Source organism: Orycteropus afer, unplaced genomic scaffold (genome assembly GCF_000298275.1).
Source record: "Orycteropus afer afer isolate SDZICR_OR568_19922 unplaced genomic scaffold, OryAfe1.0 scaffold00089, whole genome shotgun sequence".
Lineage (NCBI taxonomy): Eukaryota > Metazoa > Chordata > Mammalia > Tubulidentata > Orycteropodidae > Orycteropus > Orycteropus afer.
In genome coordinates, this window is record NW_006921676.1 from 5,912,234 (window position 1) to 5,932,463 (window position 20,230).

The window sequence follows — 20,230 nt, forward strand, 5'->3', positions numbered from 1 at the left end:
TAGGATTGCCCAACCTTCCTTCCGAGGAGTGGCTGGTGGGTTTGAACCGCCAGCCTTCTGGTTAGCAGTCAAGTGCCTTAGGCACTATGCTACCAGAGCTTCCAAGCAGCTGAATATTTTAACCACTGAGCCAATCAATAAACAAAAATACACTGGGATGCATATTCACAGGATTCCTGTTGTTCCTGTTAGAGGCAAACTAACTGTGACATTTTGGATTTATATTTCCTCCATTATTGACTCTTTTAAAATGGACTGCATAATCTATGTCTGTATCACATTTCAAAGGACTTGCTAATGTGTTTATAAAAACAGGTAACGGGTAGAGTCAAGATGCCAACCAAATCAAGTTTTGAACTTCTCTAAGCCTAAGAAAATTCTGCATTTATATCTCAATGAAAACTCTAGCAGATTCTATTTTTTGCCACATTTGGACCCTTACCTGGTAGAGCTCTTCCAGGTTGTATTTAATGGAGGTACTACTTTGTATGGCTTTTACTGCCTCATGAAGCTTCTGCCATGTGTCCTGAGTGTAATTATCAGGCAGTTTAGGTCGGTCTGTAAATCCAGATAGAAAATCAGTGGAGAATGGCAGCCATGCAAGTCATGCATCTTTAAAATATACTACAAGCACTTAAAAGATAAATAAAAAAGACACAGAAATCAAGTTTCCCAAATACAAAAGTATTATAAACTACTTAGGTTACAGAATATGCTACCATAATATCTTTGTTTCAGTATTCAGTACTGATATTTAGGTAGGATAAATGTCACAAAAAATATACAAACCTTAGTTTCCTTAACAAGTTGATTATTAGAAATATATAAACATGGAATAGTAAAGCTCTACACAATTTTAAATAGATTTAAATTATTCAATGTTGGGAGGAAGGTAAGGAAAAAGCTTGTAATTATATATACCTGGATCAAAGATGCTTACTTTGAGATATTATCCAAGACAGAGCTGAAAGAAGTGAAGGAAGTAACAAAAAGCAGTGTGAGGAGCTTCAGTAGTTGCTACTTATTCTGGTTCAGCTGTGCGAATCAAGATACTTTATTCGATCTAATTTATGATTTTTCTATCAACTGCATAGAGTAATAAGAAAAAAACTGCTACAAATAAAACTTGATAACACTGTAGTCTAAATCTCCAAAATCATATTGTCAGGTAAAGTATAAGAAGTCTGTGGATACACAATTATTGGATAATCCTTATTTCTGAAGCGTTTTAGGTCCTCAGGCAGCCCGTGCTAACCTACAGCAAGGTTGCAGATTTGTGCCTAGCAGGATCAGGTTAAAATGCCGACTCATCGGGCCTCTTTATACCTTAAGGAAGAGATATATTGTTTTATAACTTTGCAGGAGATTTAAAACCTTCCTCTCTCTGTACTGTCAAGCTGCACAAGGTCTAAAAGTGGCTGGTAGGTGGACCAAAGTGATGCTGAAGTGTGAAAGCAATTTCATAAATGACTATAGATGAGAAAGAAAACTAGCGAGGAAGAGACAGAAAGCTGATGGGTGGTCTGCAAGCGCCCCTAGAGGCAGACGGCGGCGAGAAGCAGTGTAGAACCTTCAAGGTCCGCGGCGACTCTCTACCCTCCGCCCCGCACAGCCCAACGCAGGCGAGGTCGGGGCAGGTCAGCGCGGCGCGTGCGCAGGGCGGGCCGCCCGCGCCCCTTCCCCATTGGTCGTCACCGCTCCGACGTCCCCGCAGAGCAGCCGAACAAACCAGCCTCACCGGCGGGGGGCGCAGGAAGTCGTTTCCACCGCCCCTTCCTCCCGGGATGTGCGCTGCCGGCCGCCGCCTCGCGCCCTCGGCCGCCCCAGCGGGACGTATTGGTTCAGCCACCTTGTTCCCGCGGGTCCCCGGGTGCCGCGCGAGGCAGGCCCGTCCCGAGGCCGTTTCAGCTCCCCCACCCTTCCCCCACAGCCAGGCGCAATCGCCTTCCAGCACCTACCTCTGAAATTTTTTATCACTAATTTCTTTGAGCCGCTGCCGCTTCCAGGTTTTGTGGTGACAGCGGCAGCTGCTGCGAGGGAAGCAGGTTTCGTGAGGCCATTGGTGTGTCCAACGAGAGCCGAAAAGTTCCCCTTCTTGGGGGTTTCGTCTGCCATGTCTACTGCTGAGAAAACAAACCGGTGGCGGCCGCTCCGCCCCACCCCCACCCTTGGCCTGTTCCCTCCTCCAGTCGCGGCCCGGGCCGAGCTTCCTCCTCCTCCTTCCCCCGCGGTCTGCTCTCCCCGCCTCCTCCGCCCCCGCCCGATGCCCCGGCCCCCCTCCGGAGGTGAGAGCTTGGCCTTGCCGGCAGGGCGAGGACCAAACAGAGCCGCGGGAGTCTCCTCCGAGAGCGCGCTCCGGGGGAGTCTGCGGTGGGAGAGGGGAGCTGCTCTGCTCGTCCCTCGTCAGCCCTCCTTTCTTTCTCAGATAAAAGTTATCTCTGCGCCCGCACAGCCGCTTGGCTGGAAACCTGCGCCCGTGCGGTGTAAACACTGCCGCCGGCCGGAGCCGGAACCCGGTCTCCTCTCCGCCCCCACTGGCGGCCTCAACTTTCCTGGGCCCGCCCTCTCCCCTCAGCCCGGCTCCTCGGGACTCCGCCTCGGGAAGTGAGACGGCGACTAAAAGGGGCCAGTCCCGCGCGCGTCCGCACGAGCCGCGGTGGCTGCCGTCCTCGGTGGCACAGCCTGTCCTTCCACGAGCTTGCTGTCAACCGCCAACTCTCAGGCCCTTGCTATTGTTCTCAAGTCCCTTCTCTTCCGTCACCCGCCCCCATAGCTCAGGTGTCCTCAACTCGGGGCCGACTTTTAATGTCTGTCTCCATCTCAATCTGTGTTACTAGGTGTCACTTGGCTTGCAGAAGCTTTGAAGGCTGCGAGATGAGGGGCTCTGGAGCGATAAAACACGGGACAGAGAGAGACCCTCACGGATCCCCGTGTTATGGGCTGTCGGGGTCACGCTCCTAGCGTGAGGGGCACTGGCCACTCCCACAGCGCGTGCGCGGCCCCGAACGCTCAAGTACCAGGTGCTGGGAGTGGACCAGGGCATCCCGAAGGTTTGTGAACAAGACCCTGTCCCAATCGACTGTTCGATTGAAAAAATAAGCAAGAGCGGAGGAGTCGAGCTGTGGCTGTGCCATGAGGTTGTTCTAAATCCCAAATCTCAGCTCCCAAAAGACTAACCATGATAACCCCTTTTCTCCTCCCGTAATCTCTTGTCCACCACATGCCGGGTGGAATCAAACAAAAAACTGAGAACCTGAGGAAGCTTCCTAGCTGAGAGATGGCAAGGGAAAATCCAGCAGAAAGACAGCCTTCCTCAGCCCATTTTTTCCGCTGTCTCCCCCGTATGGGTGGTCTTGCAATCCCAGCGCGTTGACAAGCCAGCCCGGAGTCTCGGCCCCCCGCGGGAATTCCGCCTCCGGAGCGAATGGCATAGAGAAGGCGTGGCCACGCCACCTGGGAGCTCTAGGGCTGGGTCCCCTACCACGGGCCGGAAGTGGCGTCAGCGCGCAGGCGGAATTGGGAGCTCAGCTTGTGTTACCGGAGACCCTGTGGTGGACCCCGGCTGAGCACTTCATGGCGCACATTACTATTAACCAGTACCTGCAGCAGGTAATTTTTTCTCTGGGAAAGGACCTGTGGTGATGCTTAGGACATTAGCCTTCGGCTGGTGTTACCGTTGTATTCCATCTTTTACTTCGTTCTCTTGAGGTCTGTTACCGCTTCCCTACTCGTCATCGCTCCTTTCTCTGTCCGAGATCTACTGATGGGTGGCAGTAACACGCATATTCTGAAAGGAATTCAAAGCAGGAATCGACAGTTTTATAAAGTTGTGCTTTAAAAAGCATAAAAACGACAAGGCTGAGAGTTAGGACCTATGGTAGCCAGACACAGCTTCCCTATCTGCTACCTTATCATAGGCAAGTCACTTAATGTTTGCTTAATATTTCTGATCTCTTGTTTGCAAGATGAGAATTAATAATGATTCAAGTAGATCCACTTATAGTATAAGTGTACTGGCAGTTCAAGGATGAACCAAACGGTTGCTGCTCTCTATTTAGGGACAGGAGGAGCCGAGGTGGGAGAGGAGGTGTGGGTTCTTGTGGATCGCGAAGAGCCTGTAAGCCACGCTAAGGGGTTTGAGTTTAGCCATTGGGCAGCCGTTTAACAGTCTTAACCAGGGCTTTGATTTAATACGATTTTTGTTTCAGAAAGGCATTGGTGGAAATGTGAAGTGATGAATTTGAGGTAATTAAAATAGGAGAGGGGGCTAGCAACTATGATATTATTATTGTACTACTAGTGTTACTCAATATTTATTCATAGCTACTACCATACAGTGCCGGTAAAATTTGTGTCCAAAGAGCTCTGGTGGCGCACTTAGGTTCTGGCTGCGAACGGAAAGTTTGGCAGTTCAAATGCATCAGCCCACAGAAAGACCCTGTGATCTGCTGCTGTCGGGCAATTCTACTGTTACATGAGCTCCCTGTGAATCGTCGACGCTATGGCACCTAATAACAACAACGGAATTTGTTTCACAGGTTTTCTCCATACATCCTATAAATGGTAGAAGTACAGTTAACAACACAGCGATCTCAAGAATCAGAGCTGGCATTCTTTTCACAAAACTATGCAGAACTAGAGCAGTGATAACAAGGATAGGGAAGAGAAAGAGTAGTAGATTTAAGTCATACTTGAAGGAAATGTTACTAAACCTTGGTGACTAACAATGTGTGTGTTGAGAGAGGAGGAGTGCGGTATATAGTAAGTTACCTGGTATGGCTTTTCTAGCCATAAGTCTTTGTAAACTCAGTAGTGGAATTTGCTGGGAGCAACTGAGGAGCTCCTGATTGTAAATATTACCCACCTGGAATATTTCTGTTGGGCGTGACACAAAGCAATGTTCTGGAAAGTTCTTCTCTCTCAGGTGCTTAGAATTCTGATGTTATGATTGGTTAGTTTGGCCACTCCGCTGGGCTCAAAAGGAGGCCTCCTAGAGGCAGAAGTCTCTCTCTCTGACTGCTGGCTGAGAAGGATGTGCTGCTGAGAGAAACACACTCCTGAGAGACACTTGCTCCTGAGAGGCACACACTCCTGGAAAAGAGATGCAAGAGACACTCATTGCTGAGAAAGACACTGAGAGACCCACACTGCTGGGAGAGAGACTGAGAGAGACTGTTGGCTGAGAGACAGTGGGCTGAGAGAGACTGAGCATTTTTCCTGACCTTGAATTGTAGCCTGGTGCTTCCCTAATAAAACCCGTTAATCTGTGAGTTCTGTGCGGCCACTGCAGTGAATTATTGAACCAAACAGAAAGGTGGTGAGTGCTGTGGGAGGAACAGTTGGTTTCAGGGTTGGTGAAAGGGCTGGAGGGAGGCAGCATGCCTGGCTTTGCAAGAATAGGCCTTGGGCTACTGATGGTGATTCTGTCTTCCTCTTTTGTGGTTAGAGGAGGTCAGAAGATGTGGCCTCCCTGCCCCTTTAGCAGGGAGTCAAGAGTGATTCCCAACTTGGGCAGTGGATAAGTAGAACAGATTTGGAGGGAAAAAAATTTAGTTTTGGACATATTGAGTATGAGGTGTCTGGGCAGCCAGGTAAAGATAGCTAGCTGGCTGTTGAATGTAGTCTGACATGATTGGGCCCAGAAGATTGCTTTGTTAATTGAGAGAGTTGATTAAAGTTGAAACCATGAAAAAATATAACTCACTGCTGTGGAGTTGATTCTGTCTCATGGCAATTCTATAGGATGGAGTAGAGTGGCCCCATAGGGTTTCTAAGGCTATAATCTTTACAAAAGCAAACTGCCAAATCTTTCTCTCATGGGAAAAGACAGATACATGTTTTTATTTTAATTTATAATGTACATCCAGGATCTCCTAAACTAGTCCCCCTCCGAGAAGTTGACAATGGTAGCCACGCAACATCTAGTTCCTTTGGTCTCATGGTCATTTAGGCTGAGGATCACATGGTCTACTAATCCCTTGGACTAATTGTTTTCATGTGTCTTTGGTTTTCTTCATACTTCTTTGTTCTGGATGAGGAGAGACCCATTGTTGCATCTAGATGGGCGCTTGCAAGCTTTTAAGACCCCAGTTGCTACTCACCAAAGTAGGATGTAGAACAGTGTTTTCATGTAGTATATTATGCCAATTAAGCTTGATGTCCCCTGCGACCATGGTCCCAAGCCCACAGATCCAACTCCTTGCTCCCTCAGGTAGCTGGCTGTGGCCAGGAAGTCACCACAATCCTGTCCTTTGTAAGCTCTGCTATACACCTGGACATTCTTAATACCAGATGCAAATATGCTTGTAGGAACATCATCTGCTAAACTGGAGAAAGAAGGGACAGTCTGCTTCTGTAAAGATCACAGTCATGGAAACTCAACAGGGCAGTTCTACTTTGTCCTGTAGGGTTGCTGTGAATCAGAATTGATTAGATGGCAATTTTTAAAATTATTATTTATTATTCCATTGTATACATGTATAATGTTTATATTGTATATGTATTTATTGATGGACATTTAGGTTGTTTCCATCTTTAGCTATTCCTTACACTTTTTTTTTTAAAGTATAAATTCTTTTTTGTGGCCCTTTAAAATCCATTACCATTATTCTTTTGGAAGCTCCTGTTGTCTCACTTTTGGCCACTAAGGGCTTCTCAGCCTGATTTCTTTGATTTTTTTCCTTGTCACCTAGACTTGCTTTCTTTCTCCTTCTTTTTTAATGTGGTAAAAATATATAAAAAAGCCTGAACAAAGGACCTAAAACCCATTGCCATCAAGTCTGTGGAAGCAGAGTACCACATCTTTCTCGCACAGAGCAGTGGTGCGTGTTCTGGTTACCTAGTGCCACTCTGACAGGAACATACCACCAATGGAATAGCTTGAAGAAACAGGAGTTTATTCTCTTACAGTTTGGAGGCTTTAAGTCCAAGTTCAAAGTGCCAGGCTCTAGGGGCTAGGTGAAAGCCCCTCACCTTAGGCTTCAGCTCTGCCTCCTGCTCCCAGCCCACTGAAGCTGGAGGCTTTTCTTCACTCAGCTGCTGGCTGCTGAGGCTGAAAAGCCCATGGTTGACAAGTAATAAAGCACAGTCCCAATGTTACCAAACCACATGGCAGGCCATTGATTCAAGTCCATTGAAAGTCCCAAGGTCAGCAGAGAATGGCAGGCTGCTGAACAGAGACATGGCTACATGCAGGGTTCAAGCATACGATAAGCTAGAGACCAATTCCCCAAGGCTTCTTATATACAGGAAGTAGACCACATTCGCTAAGGCAGCTACTCAGCTGCTCACAGTAGATTCTACCATGGAGTTGATTACCAGTCTCATCATGGGGAATACTACATCCAGCTGCCCAGCCACTCAAAGGGCCTAGCCAAGTTGACACACAAACTTAACTACCACAGTGGGTTTGAACTGCTGACCTTTTAGTTAGCAGTAAGTACTTAACTGTGCTACCAGGGCTCCTTTTTGGACAAGGAAGCACTCTTTAAAAATTTGGGTATGGTAATACTTCACATAAAACCAGCTCCCATCAAGTCAGTTCCAACTCGTAGTGACCATATGTGTGTCAGAGTAGAAATGTGCTCCAGAGTTTTCATTCCTGATTTTTTAGAAGTATATCTCCAGGCCTTTCTTCCAACATGCCTCTGTGTGGACTCTAACAACCAACTTTTGGTTGGCACCTGAGCACATTAACCTTTCTCACCACCCAGGAACTCCAGTAGGTAATATAAACCAAAATTAAACCCACTGCCATCAAGTTGATTTTGACTCATAGCGACCCTTTAGGGCAGAGTAGAACTGCTTCCCCATAGGGTTTCTAAGGCTTTAAATCTTTATGGAAACAGACTACCTCATCTTTCTCCCACAGAGAAAACCAGTAGTGGGTTTGAACTGCTGACCTTTTGGTTATCAGCCAAGTGACTTAACCACAGGACCACCAGAGCTCGTTAGTACATAATATAGCAGCTAAAAAATTTATAGAGTGTGGTATTAGATGATGCTACTAGAAATGCAGGTGTATTAGATAATGGCATAGGAATGTCAAAGACAATTTTTTTTTATAAAGTTATCATATATCTAATATTTAAAATGAATGTGAGGGAGGCCAACATAACATTCCATAATGATGGAATCCTGGGACAGATAGAGTGTAGGTATGACCATTAGTTCCATGCCCCTACAATGAAGGAAGTTTTCAAAAATGAAATGGAACACATAAAGATCAGTGGAACACAAAAGGCATTAGTGAGCTAAAATGGACTTGTTTTGGCCATTTTGAATCAGACAACCATAGGGTCTGCTATGCCAGGTATGACAAATTGAAGAGGGATGGTGTGGCATACCCTTCACCTAGACTTCACCAGATGGAATACACAGGAATCAGATTGACTGCATCTGTGCCAACAGGTGATTGAGAAGTTTGTTATCTTCAGCCAAAACAAGGCCAGGAGCTGATTGTGGAACAGACCATCAGCAGAACATGCTCATATGCATGTTCAAGTTGAAGTTGAAGACAATTAAAACAAGTCCACGAGAGCCAAAATATGGCCTTGATAATATCCCTCCTGAATTTAGAGACTATCTAAAGAATAGATTTGATGCATTGAACACCAGTAACCGAAAACCAGAGTTGTGGGATGACATCAAGAACATTATCCATGAAAAAAGCAAGAAGTCATTAAAAAGACAAGAAAGGAAGAAAAGACCAAAATGGATGACAGAAGAGACTCTGAAACTTGCCCTTGAGCAGAGAGTAGCTAAAGCAAATGGAAGAAATGACAAGATAAAAGAGCTGAACAGAAGATTTAAAAGAGCAGCTTTGACAGACAAAGCTAATTACTGTACTGAAAAGTGCAAAGACCTGGAGTTAGAAAACCAAAAGGAAAGAACACACTCCGCATTTCTCAAGCTGAAAGAACTGAGGAAAAAACTTAAACCTTGAGCTGCAATATTGAAAGATTCTCTGGGCAAAATATTGAATGATGCAGGAAGCATCAAAAGAAGCATCAAAAGAAGATGGAAGGAATAGACAGTCACTGTACCAAAAAGACCTGGTCAATGTTCATCCATTTCAGGCATATGATCCAGAACCAGTGGTATTGAAGGAAGAAGTCAAAGCTGCACTGAAGGAATTTGCGAAGAACAAAGCTCCAGGAATTGATGGAATAACCATTGAGATGTTTCAACAAACCATGCCCCACTGGAGGCACTCACTCAGTTATGCCAAGAAATTTGAAAGACAGCTACCTGGCCAACTGACTGGAAGAGATCCATATTTGTACCTATTCCAATGAGAGGTGATCTCACAGAATGTGGAAATTATCGAACAATATCATTAATATCATATGCAAGTAAAATCTTACTGAAGATAATTCAAAAACAGTTGCAGCAGTATATTGACAGAGAACTTCCAGAGGTGCAAGCTGGATTCAGAAGAAGACGTGGAACAAGGGATATCATTGCTAATGTCAGATGGATCTTGGGTGAAAGCAAAGAATACCAGAAAGATTTTTACTTTTGTTTTATTGACTATGTGATTGTGTGGATCATAACAAATTATTGATAACATTGAGAAGAATGGGAATTCCAGAACACTTGATTGTACTCATGAGGAACCTGTACATAGATCCAGAAGGCTGTCGTTCGAACAGAACAAGGGGATATTGCATATTTCAGAATCAAGAAGGGAGTGCATCAAGGTTGTATCCTTTTCCCATACTTATTCAATTTGTATGCTGAGAAAATAATCCGAGAAGCTGTATTATGTGAATAAGAACATGGCATCAGGATTGGAGGAAGACTCATTAACAACCTGTGATACATAGATGACACAACTTTGCTTGCTGAAAGTGAGGATGACTTGAAGCACTTAATGATGAAGATTAAAGACTACAGTCTGCAGTATGGATTACACCTCAATATAAAGAAAACAAAAATCCTCACAACTGGTCCAATAAACAGCTTCACGGTGGATGGAGAAAAGATTGACTTTGTCAAGGATTTCATACTACTTGGTTCTACAATCAATACCAGTGGAAGCAGCCAGCAGTCAAGACATCAGATGATGTATTGCATTGGGCAAATCTGCTGCAAAAGACCTCTTTCATGTGATGAAGAGCAAAGATGTCTCCTTGAAGACTAAGGTGTGCCTAACCCAAGCCATGGTATTTTCAGTTGCCCCTTATGCATGTGAGAGCTGGACAGTGAATATGGAAGACTGAAGAAGAGTTGATGCTTTTGAGTTGTGGTGTTGGAGAAAAATGCTAAGAGTACCATAGTCTGCTGAAAGCACTAAATCTGTTCTGGAAGAAGTGCAGCTGGAATGCTTCTTAGAAGCGAGAATGGCCAGACTTTGTCTCACCTACTTTGGTCATGTTTTCAGAAGGAACCATTCCCTGGAGAAGGATATCGTGCTTGGTAAAGTGGAGGGTCAACAAAGAAGGGGAAAGCCCTCAATGGGATGGATAGACATAGTGGCTGCAGCAGTGGGCTCAGATATAGGAAGTATTGTGAGGCTGGTGCAAGACTGGGCAGTGTTTCATTCTGCTGTGCATAGGATCACTATGAGTCAGATGACTGGACGGCACCTAACAGCAACAACAGCTGACAACAATGAAGGCAAGGAGCCCTGGTGGCACAGTCGTTAAGCACTTGACTGCCAACGTAATGATTGGTGGTTTAAACCCACCAGCTGCTTCAAGACCTGGTAATCTGTTCCTGTAAAGATTATAGCCTATGCAAATATATCTATGCATATAGTAGAGCATATAGGAGGCCATGTCATGAAAACATCTTAGGTATAACCAACCACTTTGAGGGACTGGGACACTGGACTTTGGGGCTTAGGACCATATTCTCAGGGGACTTCTAGGTCAGTTGGCTTAACATAGTCTACAGAGATAATTTTCTTCTCAAAGACAATGGGTAGCAACTGGGTTCTTAATAGTTTGTGAGTGGCCATCTAAGATGCAAATATTGGTTTCTCACTGTCTGGAACAAAAAGGAGTAAAGAAAATCAAAGACTCTAGGCAACAGTTACTCCAAAAGACAAATGGAGCACATGAATCACTAGCCTGACAAGAGAACTAGACAGTGCCCAGTTACCACTACCAAACACTCTGGGATTACAATACATGGTCTTGAACAGAGTGGGAGAAAAATGTATAACAAAATTAACAGCCTTAAAGACCAGACATACAGGTCTGATAGAGACTGGTGGAATCCCTGAGTCTTTGGCTCCTAGATACCCTTCAAGCCTAGAACCAAACCCAGCCCTGGGTTAACCTTTCAACCAAATAATAAGACAGACTTATAAAGTGAGCTATAACACCCATGAGGAGAGTACTCCATAGAACAGTCAACCATATGAGACCAAAAGGGTAGTACTAGCCCCAAAACAGAGTTCAGAAGGCAAGAAGGGGCAAGAAAGAAGGGAATGGAAATAAACTCAGGGAAGTGGGAAGAGTGCTATTAAATTGAGGGGATTGCAGGTAAAGTCATGAAACAAAACACATACATTGTTGAATGGGAAACTAATTTGCTCTGTGAACTTTCACCCAAACCACAATAAAATGTTAAAATTAAAAAATTACAGCCTAGAAAACCATATGGAGCAGTTCTCTGTCACATGAGATCATTATGAATTAGAATCAACAGCACACAAGATGAAGGCAAAATATTTATCCAATAATTCAATGTAAACCAGTCTCCATTCTTTTCATATCCTGAAAACAGAACTCTTTTTTTTTTTAAAAAAAGAATATATATGTGGGAACCTGCCCTAACTTAATAGTTTTCCTCATCCATTTGGGGTTGCTTTTGCTTTACAGAGAACAACCACTAAAATTTCTCTTCTCTTTCCCAAGATTTTAAAAAGTCAAGCATTGTGTAAAAATACAGAAGGACCTATGATACATTAAAAAAAACATTGAAAAGCAGCTCAAAATGGTATGTGCACACTGACAGCTATAGAGTTTACAAACAATTGGTGATGTAAAAACCAAAACACCTATTGCCATCAAGTTGATTCTGATTCATGGTGACCCTTTAGGACAGAATAGAGCTGCTCTATAGGCTTTCCAAGGTTATAAAGCTTTACGGAAACAGACTGCCTCATCTTTGTCCCATGGAGCAGTTGGTGGGGCTAGTGGGTTTGAACCACCAGCCTTTTGGTTAGCTGGTGATTTAAAACAGTGGTTTCCAAATAACATATTTAATCAGGCCTTTAGAGTCCCCAGGAATATGCATTTTTAGCAAGGCTCCCAGATGATTCTTGGTTTTGATTGAATGTGTGATTTAGGCAACCAGTTTTACCCTTCATTGTGTGTCAGATTAAATACACATACACACAGACACACACTACTGTCAATTCAATTCAACTTATAGCAACCCCTTCTTGGGTTTCTGAGGCAGTATCTCTATGGAAGTAGATTGCATAATCTTCCTTCCAAGGAGTGCTTGGTGGGTTTGAACTGTCGGCCTTCTGGTTAGAAGTCATAGGCATTATACCACCAGAGCTCCCATAACAAAGTTAAATTATAAGTCATGTAACTGAACAAAAAATAATTGCTTTACACAAAGCATTAATAGTACCTAAGTACAAATCCAATTTTTTAAATGAAATTGTATGTATGTAGTGATATTCACAATGGTAAGTAATACGGTAACCAAGAGCACATCCAAATGCAAAGGAACGTGTTCTTCAGCTTACATGTTTGATTGTGCATCATAACCCACCAATGTTCTAGTCCTTTTCCTGGACATTATTCTCTGTCTACAGGCTGTGTATCTGATTGAGTTGCTGTATTTTATTTAATTTTCTCCACAGATACATATTATTGGCTTTGGGAGTTGCATGTCCTTCTAGGTGTCCATTGTCCCTTTGTAGCACAGAGACTCTCACACTGCTTTGCACAGCACCTGTCTTCTCTTACTCTTTAACAACAACCATGTAGCTCATTGTATGCAGGCAACATTGTTCATTTAAACATTCCCAAACCAAAAAACCAATTCCACTGCCATCTAGTCAATTCCAACTCCTAGCAACACTATAGGACAAAGTAGAACTGCCTCATAGGGTTTCCAAGGTTGCAATCTTTACAGAAGCAGACTCCTCCAACTTTCTCCCATGGAGGGTGAAGATCACTGACCTTTCAGTTAGCAGCCGAGTGTTTTAACCACTGTACCACCAGAGCTGATTGTGGAACAGATCATGAACTGCTCATATCCAAGTTCAGCTGGAAGTTGAAGACAATTAAGTCCAAGAGAGCCAAAATATGACCTTGAATATAACCTTCCTGCATTTGGAAGCCATCTTAAGAATAGATTGGATGCATTGAACACCAGTGACTGAAAACCAGAAGAATTGCGGGATGATATCAAAAACATCATCCACGAAGAAACCAAGAAGTCGTTAAAAAGATAGGAAAAGAAGAAAAGACCAAACTGGATGACAGAAGAGACTCTGAAACTTGCCCTTGAGCGAAAAGTAGCCAAAGCAAATGGAAGAAATGACAAGATAAAAGAACTGAACAGAAGATTTCAAAGAGCAGCTCAAGCAGACAAAGCCAATTACTGTAATGAAACCAAAAGGGAAGAACGTGCTCAGCATTTCTCAAGCTGAAAGAACTGTGAAAAAAATTTAAGCCTCCAGTGTAATATTGAAAGATTCTATGGGCAAAATATTGAATGATGCAGGGAACATCAAAAGAAGATGGAAGGAATACACATAGTCACTGTACCAAAAAGACCTGTTTGATCTTCCTTCATTTCAGGAGATGGCATATGATCCAGAACCAGTGGTATTGAAGGAAGAAGTCGAAGCTGCACTGAAGGAATTGGCGAAGAACAAGGCTCCAAGAATTGACGGAATACTCATTGAGATGTTTCAACAAATGATGCCCCACTGGAGGCACTCACTATTATGCCAAGAGATTTGGAAGACAGCTACCTGGCCAACTGACTGGAAGAGATCCATATTTGTACCCATTCTAAAGAAAGGTGATCCCACATAATGTGGAAATTATCCAACAATATCATTCATATCATGTGCAAGTAAGATCTTACTGAAGATAATTCAAAAGTGGTTGCAGCAGTATATTGACAGAGAACTTCCAGAGGTGCAAGCTGGATTCAGAGGAAGGCATGGAACAAGGAATATCATTGCTGATGTCAGATGGATCTTGGGTGAAAGCAAAGAATACCAAAAAGATGTATACTTGTGTTTTATTGACTATGTGAAAGCATTTGATTGTGTGCATCATAAAAAATTGTGGATAGCGTTGAGAAGAATGGGAATTCCAGAACGCTTAATTGTACTCATGAGAAACCTATACATAGACCAGGAGGCTGTCATTCAAATAGAACAAGGGGACACTGCATGGTTTAAAATCAAGAAGGGAGTGTGTCAGCGTTGTATCCTTTCACCATACTTGTTCAATCTGTATGCTGAGCAAATAATCTGAGAAGCTGGACTATAAGAAGAAAAATGTTGCATTAAGATTGGACGAAGAATCATTAACATCCTGTGATATGCTGACAACACAACTTTGCTTGCTGAAATTGAGGATGACTTGAAGCATTTCCTGATGAAGAATGAGGAATATAGTCTGCAATATGTATTACATTTCAATATAAAGAAAACAAAAATCCTCACAAGTGGACCAATATGCAGCATCATGATAAATGCAGAAAAGATTGAAGTTGTCAAAAACTTCACATTGCTTGGTTCGACAGTCGACAACAATGGAAGCAGCAGTCAGGACATCAGATGACATATAGCACTCGGCAAGTTGCTGCAAAGGACCTCATTCAAGTGCTGTGGAGCACTTGAGGACTAACGTGCACCCGACACAAGCCATGACATTTTCAATCACCTCATATGCATATGAAAGCTGGACAGTGAATAAGGAAGACTCAAGAAGAATTGATGCTTTTGAGTTGTGGTGCTGCCAAAGAATGCTGAAAGTACCGTGGACTGCTAAAAGAACTAACAGATCTGTCCTAGAGGAATTGTAGCCGGAATGCTCCTTGGAAGTGAGAATGGCCAGACTTCGTCTCACCTACTTTGGTTATGTTATCAGAAGGGACCATTCTCTGGAGAAGGATGTCATGCTTCGTAAGGTGGAGGGTCAAGGAAAGAGGGGAAGGCTGGATTGACACAGTGGCTGTGGTGATGTGCTCAAGTATAGTAGGGATTGCTGACCTGGCACGGGACTGGGGGTGTTTTGTTCTGCTGTTCATAGGGTCCCTGTGAGTCGGAGACAACTTGATGGTGCCACAACAGCCACAACCCTTCCCATCCTTGGTAACCAACAAAGGAAGTTTTCTTTAATGTGTAAACTTTTCCTTGACTCTTTACAATAGTGGACTCACAATATTTGTCTTTCTTTGCTTGACTGACTTCACTCAGCATAATGTCCTCCAAGTTCATCCAACATTATGAGATGTTTTCTGGATTTTTCATTATTCTTTAATGTTGCATAGTGTTCCATTGTTTGGATGTACTGTAGTTGGATTATCCATTCATCCGTTGATAGGCACTTAGGTTGTTTCCCTCTCTTTGCTGTTGTGAATAGTGCTGATAAACATGGGTGTGCATATATCTATTCGTTCCACAGCTCTCACTTTAGAATATGTTTGTAGCAGTGTGGCGTATGAGTTGAATCAACTTGATGGTAGTGAATTTTTTTTGTTTTAGAAGAATGGGATTGCTGAATCAAATGGTATTTCTGTTTCCAGCTTTTTAAAGAAGTGCCATCATGCCATTTTCCACAGTGGTTCTACCATTTTCAGTTCCACCAGAAGTATATGAAAGTTCTAATCTCTCCACACCCTCACCAGGGTGTTGTTTTTTCCATGCCCTTAAAGAATGTTGATGGAATCTGGATTGGGATTGCATTGAATGTATAGATTCCTTTGGGTAGTATTGACATTTTCACAATGGTCAGTCTTTCTATCCATGAACATGGCATGCTCTTCCAGTTATGTAGGTTTCTGATAATTTCTTGCAGTAGTGTTTTGTAGTGTTCTTTGTATAGGTCTTTTGTGTCCCTGGTAAAATTTATTCCTAAGTATTTTATCTTTTTCATAGCTATTATAAATGGTATTGTTTTCTTTATTTCCTTTTCAGAGATCTCTGTTGATACAGAGGAGCACAACTCAATTTTGTATATTCCTCCTGTATCCTGCTACTTTGCTGAATCTAAATTAGTTCCAGTACTTTTCTTGCTGAATCTCTTGGTTTTTTAATGTATAGGATCATATTATGTACAAATAGAGATAGTTGTAGATCTTTGCCAATTTGGATGCCTTTTATTTCTTTTTCTTGCCTTCGTGTCCTGGCTAGGAATTCCCATGCAAAGTTGAATAGAGGTTGGGATAGAGGGCATCCTTGTCTGGTTCCCGTTTGCAAGGGGAATGCTTTCAGTTCCTCTCTGTTGAGAAAAATGTTTGTTGTTTTGTGTATATGCCTTTTATTATGTTGAAGAATTTCTCTCCTATTACTGTTTTTCTGAGCCTGTTTATCAGGAATGGATGTTGGATTTTATCAAATGCTTTTTCTGCATCTATTGATAGGATCATGTGGTTCGTTTTCTTTGTTTTATATATGTGATAGATTATATTGTTTTTCTAATGTTGAATCATCCTTGCATACCTGGTATGAATCTCATTTGGTCATAGTTTATTATTATTATTATTTATATAGTGTTCGATTCTCTTGGCTAGGATTATTTTTGTTGTTGAATATTTTTGTGTCTGTATTCATAAGGGATATTGGCCTGTAGTTTTCCATTTTAATAGTGTCTTTGCCATTGGTATCAGGGTTATGCTTGCTTTATGGAATGAAATTGGGAATATTCGATCCTTTTCAATGTTCTGGAGTAGTTTTGAGTACGTTGGTGTCACCTCTTCTCTGAATGCTTCATAGAATTCTCCAGTGAAGCCATCTGGGCCAGGACTTGTGTTTTGTTGGTAGGTTGTTTTTTTTTTTTTTTTTAACTGTTCAACTTTGTTACAAATCTGTCCAAATTTTCTACCCCAATCTGTGTTAGTTTAGGTAACTAGTGTGTTTGTAGAAATCGTCCATTTCTTCCAAGTTTTCAAATTTGTTGGAGTACAATTCTTTGTAGTATCCTGATAGTATCCTTTTTATTTCAGTTGGTTCTGTTGTGATGTCATCCATTTCATTTCTGACTTGTTTTACTTGTATCTTCTTCTTTTTCTTTGTTAACTTTACTAGTGGTTTGTTGATTTTATTAATCTTTTTAAAGAACCAACTTCTAGTCTTTTGATTCTTTCTATTCATTCTGTTGTTTTCTATTTCATTTATTTCTGCTTGAATCTTTATTATGTTCTTTTCTTGTGACTATAGGCTGTTTTTGCTGCTGTTTTTCTAATTGTTGGAGATGTTGGATTAAGGTATTGATTTTGGCTCTTTCTTTATTGATATGTGCATTTATTGGTTAAAAAAAAAATTGTCCTCTGATCACTGCTTTTGCTGTGTCCCAAAGATTTTGATGTGCTCTGCTTCATTCTCATTTGATTCAAGGAGTTTTTTAATTTCCTTTTTTGTTTCTTTTCCTACCCAGGAGTTTTTAAGGAGGGTGTTATTTAGTTCCATGTATTTGATTTTTTTTTTCCCCTTGATCTTTCCCATTGTTGATTTGTAATTGTATAGCATTGTGATCTGAGAAGATGCTTTGCAGTATTTCAATGGTTTTAAATTTATTGAGGCTTGCTTTGTGACCTTACATGTGGTCTATTCTTGAGAATGTTCTGTATGTGCTGGAAAAGAAAAGAATGTATACTGTGCAGTTGGATGAAGTGCTCTGCATATGTATGTAAGGTGAGTTGGTTGATAGTACTGTTTAGTTCTTTTGGGTTTTTGTTGAGTTTCTCTCTAGTTTTTCTTTCCTTCATTGAAAGTAGTATATTAAAGTCTTCTACTATTACTGTGGAATTGTCTATTTGTGTTTTCAATTCTGTTAATTTGTTATTTATGTATTTTGGGGCTCCTTCATTGGGTGTGTAGATAATTACTCTGATTTCCTCTTCTTAAGTTGATCCTTTAATCATTATATAATGCCTCTCCTGTCTTTTTGGTGATTTTTGTCTTAAAGTCTATTTTATCAGAGATTAGTATTGTCATTTCTGCTCTTTGTTGATTACTCTTTGCTTGATATATTTTTTCCTACGTTTGACTTTTACTCTTTGTATCTAATATGTGCCATTGGTGACAGCATATTGATAGGCCATGTTGTCTTATCCATTCTGCAACTCTCTGTTTCTTGATTTGTGCATTTAATCCATTTACATTCCGTGTGATTAACAAGTATGGATTTATTGCTGTTATTCTATTATGTTTTTGTTTCATGGTGTTGCTATTTTCTATCATTCATAAAATTTTCTTTGCTGAGCTCATTTTATTCAGGATTTTTTTTTTTTTTTTAATTTTTGTGATTTGGGTGAAAGTTTACAGAGCAAATTCATTTTTCATACAGCAGTTCACATACACTCTGTCTCATGATAATGACTGCAATTTCCCACAATGCAATGGCTTTCTTCCCACTTCCTCCCCATAGTTACCTCTTCCCCATGTCCTTCCCTCCCATGCACTAGGGTGCCTCGAGCTGTCTCCCTGTGCATACACAGCCCTTATATTCTCATATAAATGATCTCTCCAAAGAATGTAGCTGCCTAATGTAAATGTTCTGCTCATATACCTGACTTTAGTTTGGCTGGAAGCCATAGGGGTAGGTTCAATTCCAGACCTGAAGGGCAGCTAGGGGCCATAGTCTTAGGGGTTCCACAAGGCTCTATCAGACCAGCAAACATGGTCCCCTTTTTTTTTCTTTTAATGATTTTGAGTTTTGTTCCACATCGTTCTCCCTTTCTATCCAGGATGTCCTACGTAGGTCCCCCTCTGAGTGATGACAGTGGTAGCTGGGCACCATCTAGTTCTTCTGGTCTCATAGTAGTATAGGCAGAGGATCGCATGGTGAACAGGTCCCTTGGACTAATTGTTTCCATGAATCTTTGGTTTTCTTCATTCTTCTTTGCTCTGGATGAGGAGAGGCCCATCACTGCATCTAGATGGCTGCTTGCAAGCTTTTAGGATCCCAGTCGCTACTCACCAAAGTAGGATGTGGAACAATGTTTTTGTGTATTATGTTATGCCAATTGAGCTTGATATCCCCTGTGACTATGGTCCTGAGCCCACAGGTCCAACTGCTTGCTCCCTCTGGGTAGCTGGCTGTGGCCAAGAAGTGACTTCAGTCTTGTCCGATGTCAGCTCTACTTGTGCCTGGAAATTCTTACAGAACATGCAGATACACTTACAGAAACATTATCTGCCAACCTTATACATGGTCATGGGCACATTCTCCTCTGCATAGACATATGTAATCATTCAGCCTGTCCACTCATCTGTCTACCCGAATATCAGTGTGTGCAGAAGGATTCATCTTTGTTGTCTGTACCTCCCATGCACCTCTCTATATCTACCTCTTCCTCAATGCCACCATGCTGATCACTCACATTTGATATGTTGCCTTTCCCTTCACCCACATCAATACTTGTCTCTACCTATCTGACAGTGTTCCCTCCCATCCTGTCCCACTCCTGGTAACTGGCAAAGAAAATTTCCTTCTATATGTAAACCTTTCCTTGACTTTTTACAATAATGGACTAATACAGTATTTGTCTCTCTGTGACTAACTTATTTCACCCAGCATAATGCCCTCCAAGTTCATCCATGTTATGCAGTGTTTTTGCAGATTTTACGTTATTCTTCAGGGTTGCACAGTATTCCATTGTGTGTGTGTACCACAGTTTGGTTATCCATTCTTCTGTTGATGGGCATCTAGGTTGTTTCCATCTTTTTGCTGTTGTAAATAGTACTGCAACGAATGAACATCGGTGTGCATATATCTGTTCTTGTCCTGAGTCTCAATTCATTGGGATATATACCTAGTAATGGAGTGGCTGGATCAAATGGTATTTCTAATTCCAACTTTTTAAGGAATCGCCATACTGCTTTCCACAGAGGTTGTATCATTTTATAGTCCCACCAGCAGTGTATGAGAGTCCCAGTGTCTCTGCATCCTTGCCAGTATTTATTATTCCCTTCTTGTTGACCTACTAGTGCTGGGGCAAGATGGTATCTCATTCTTTTGATTTGCATCTCTCTAGCCACTCCTCGGAAGGAAGGTTGGGCAATCCTACTTCC

General features: G+C 42.1%; 2 protein-coding genes across 2 annotated transcripts in view; one reads left to right on the top strand and one right to left on the bottom strand.

Annotated features, from left to right (window-relative positions):
- Positions 1-2,115, bottom strand: part of CUL4A (cullin 4A) — an 83,896-nt gene extending 81,781 nt beyond the window's left edge. Inside the window, exons 1-2 of the mRNA XM_007942384.1 lie at positions 1,959-2,115; positions 443-558 (exon numbers count right to left, since the gene is read on the bottom strand). Of these exons, the coding sequence (XP_007940575.1) occupies positions 443-558; positions 1,959-2,115 (273 nt within the window). The remainder of the gene's footprint in view (positions 1-442; positions 559-1,958) is intronic.
- Positions 2,116-3,573: 1,458 nt separating this feature from the next.
- PCID2 (PCI domain containing 2) overlaps positions 3,574-20,230 on the top strand; it is a 55,835-nt gene continuing 39,178 nt past the window's right edge. The window contains exon 1 of the mRNA XM_007942408.1: positions 3,574-3,609. Coding sequence (XP_007940599.1) covers positions 3,574-3,609 — 36 coding nt within the window. The remainder of the gene's footprint in view (positions 3,610-20,230) is intronic.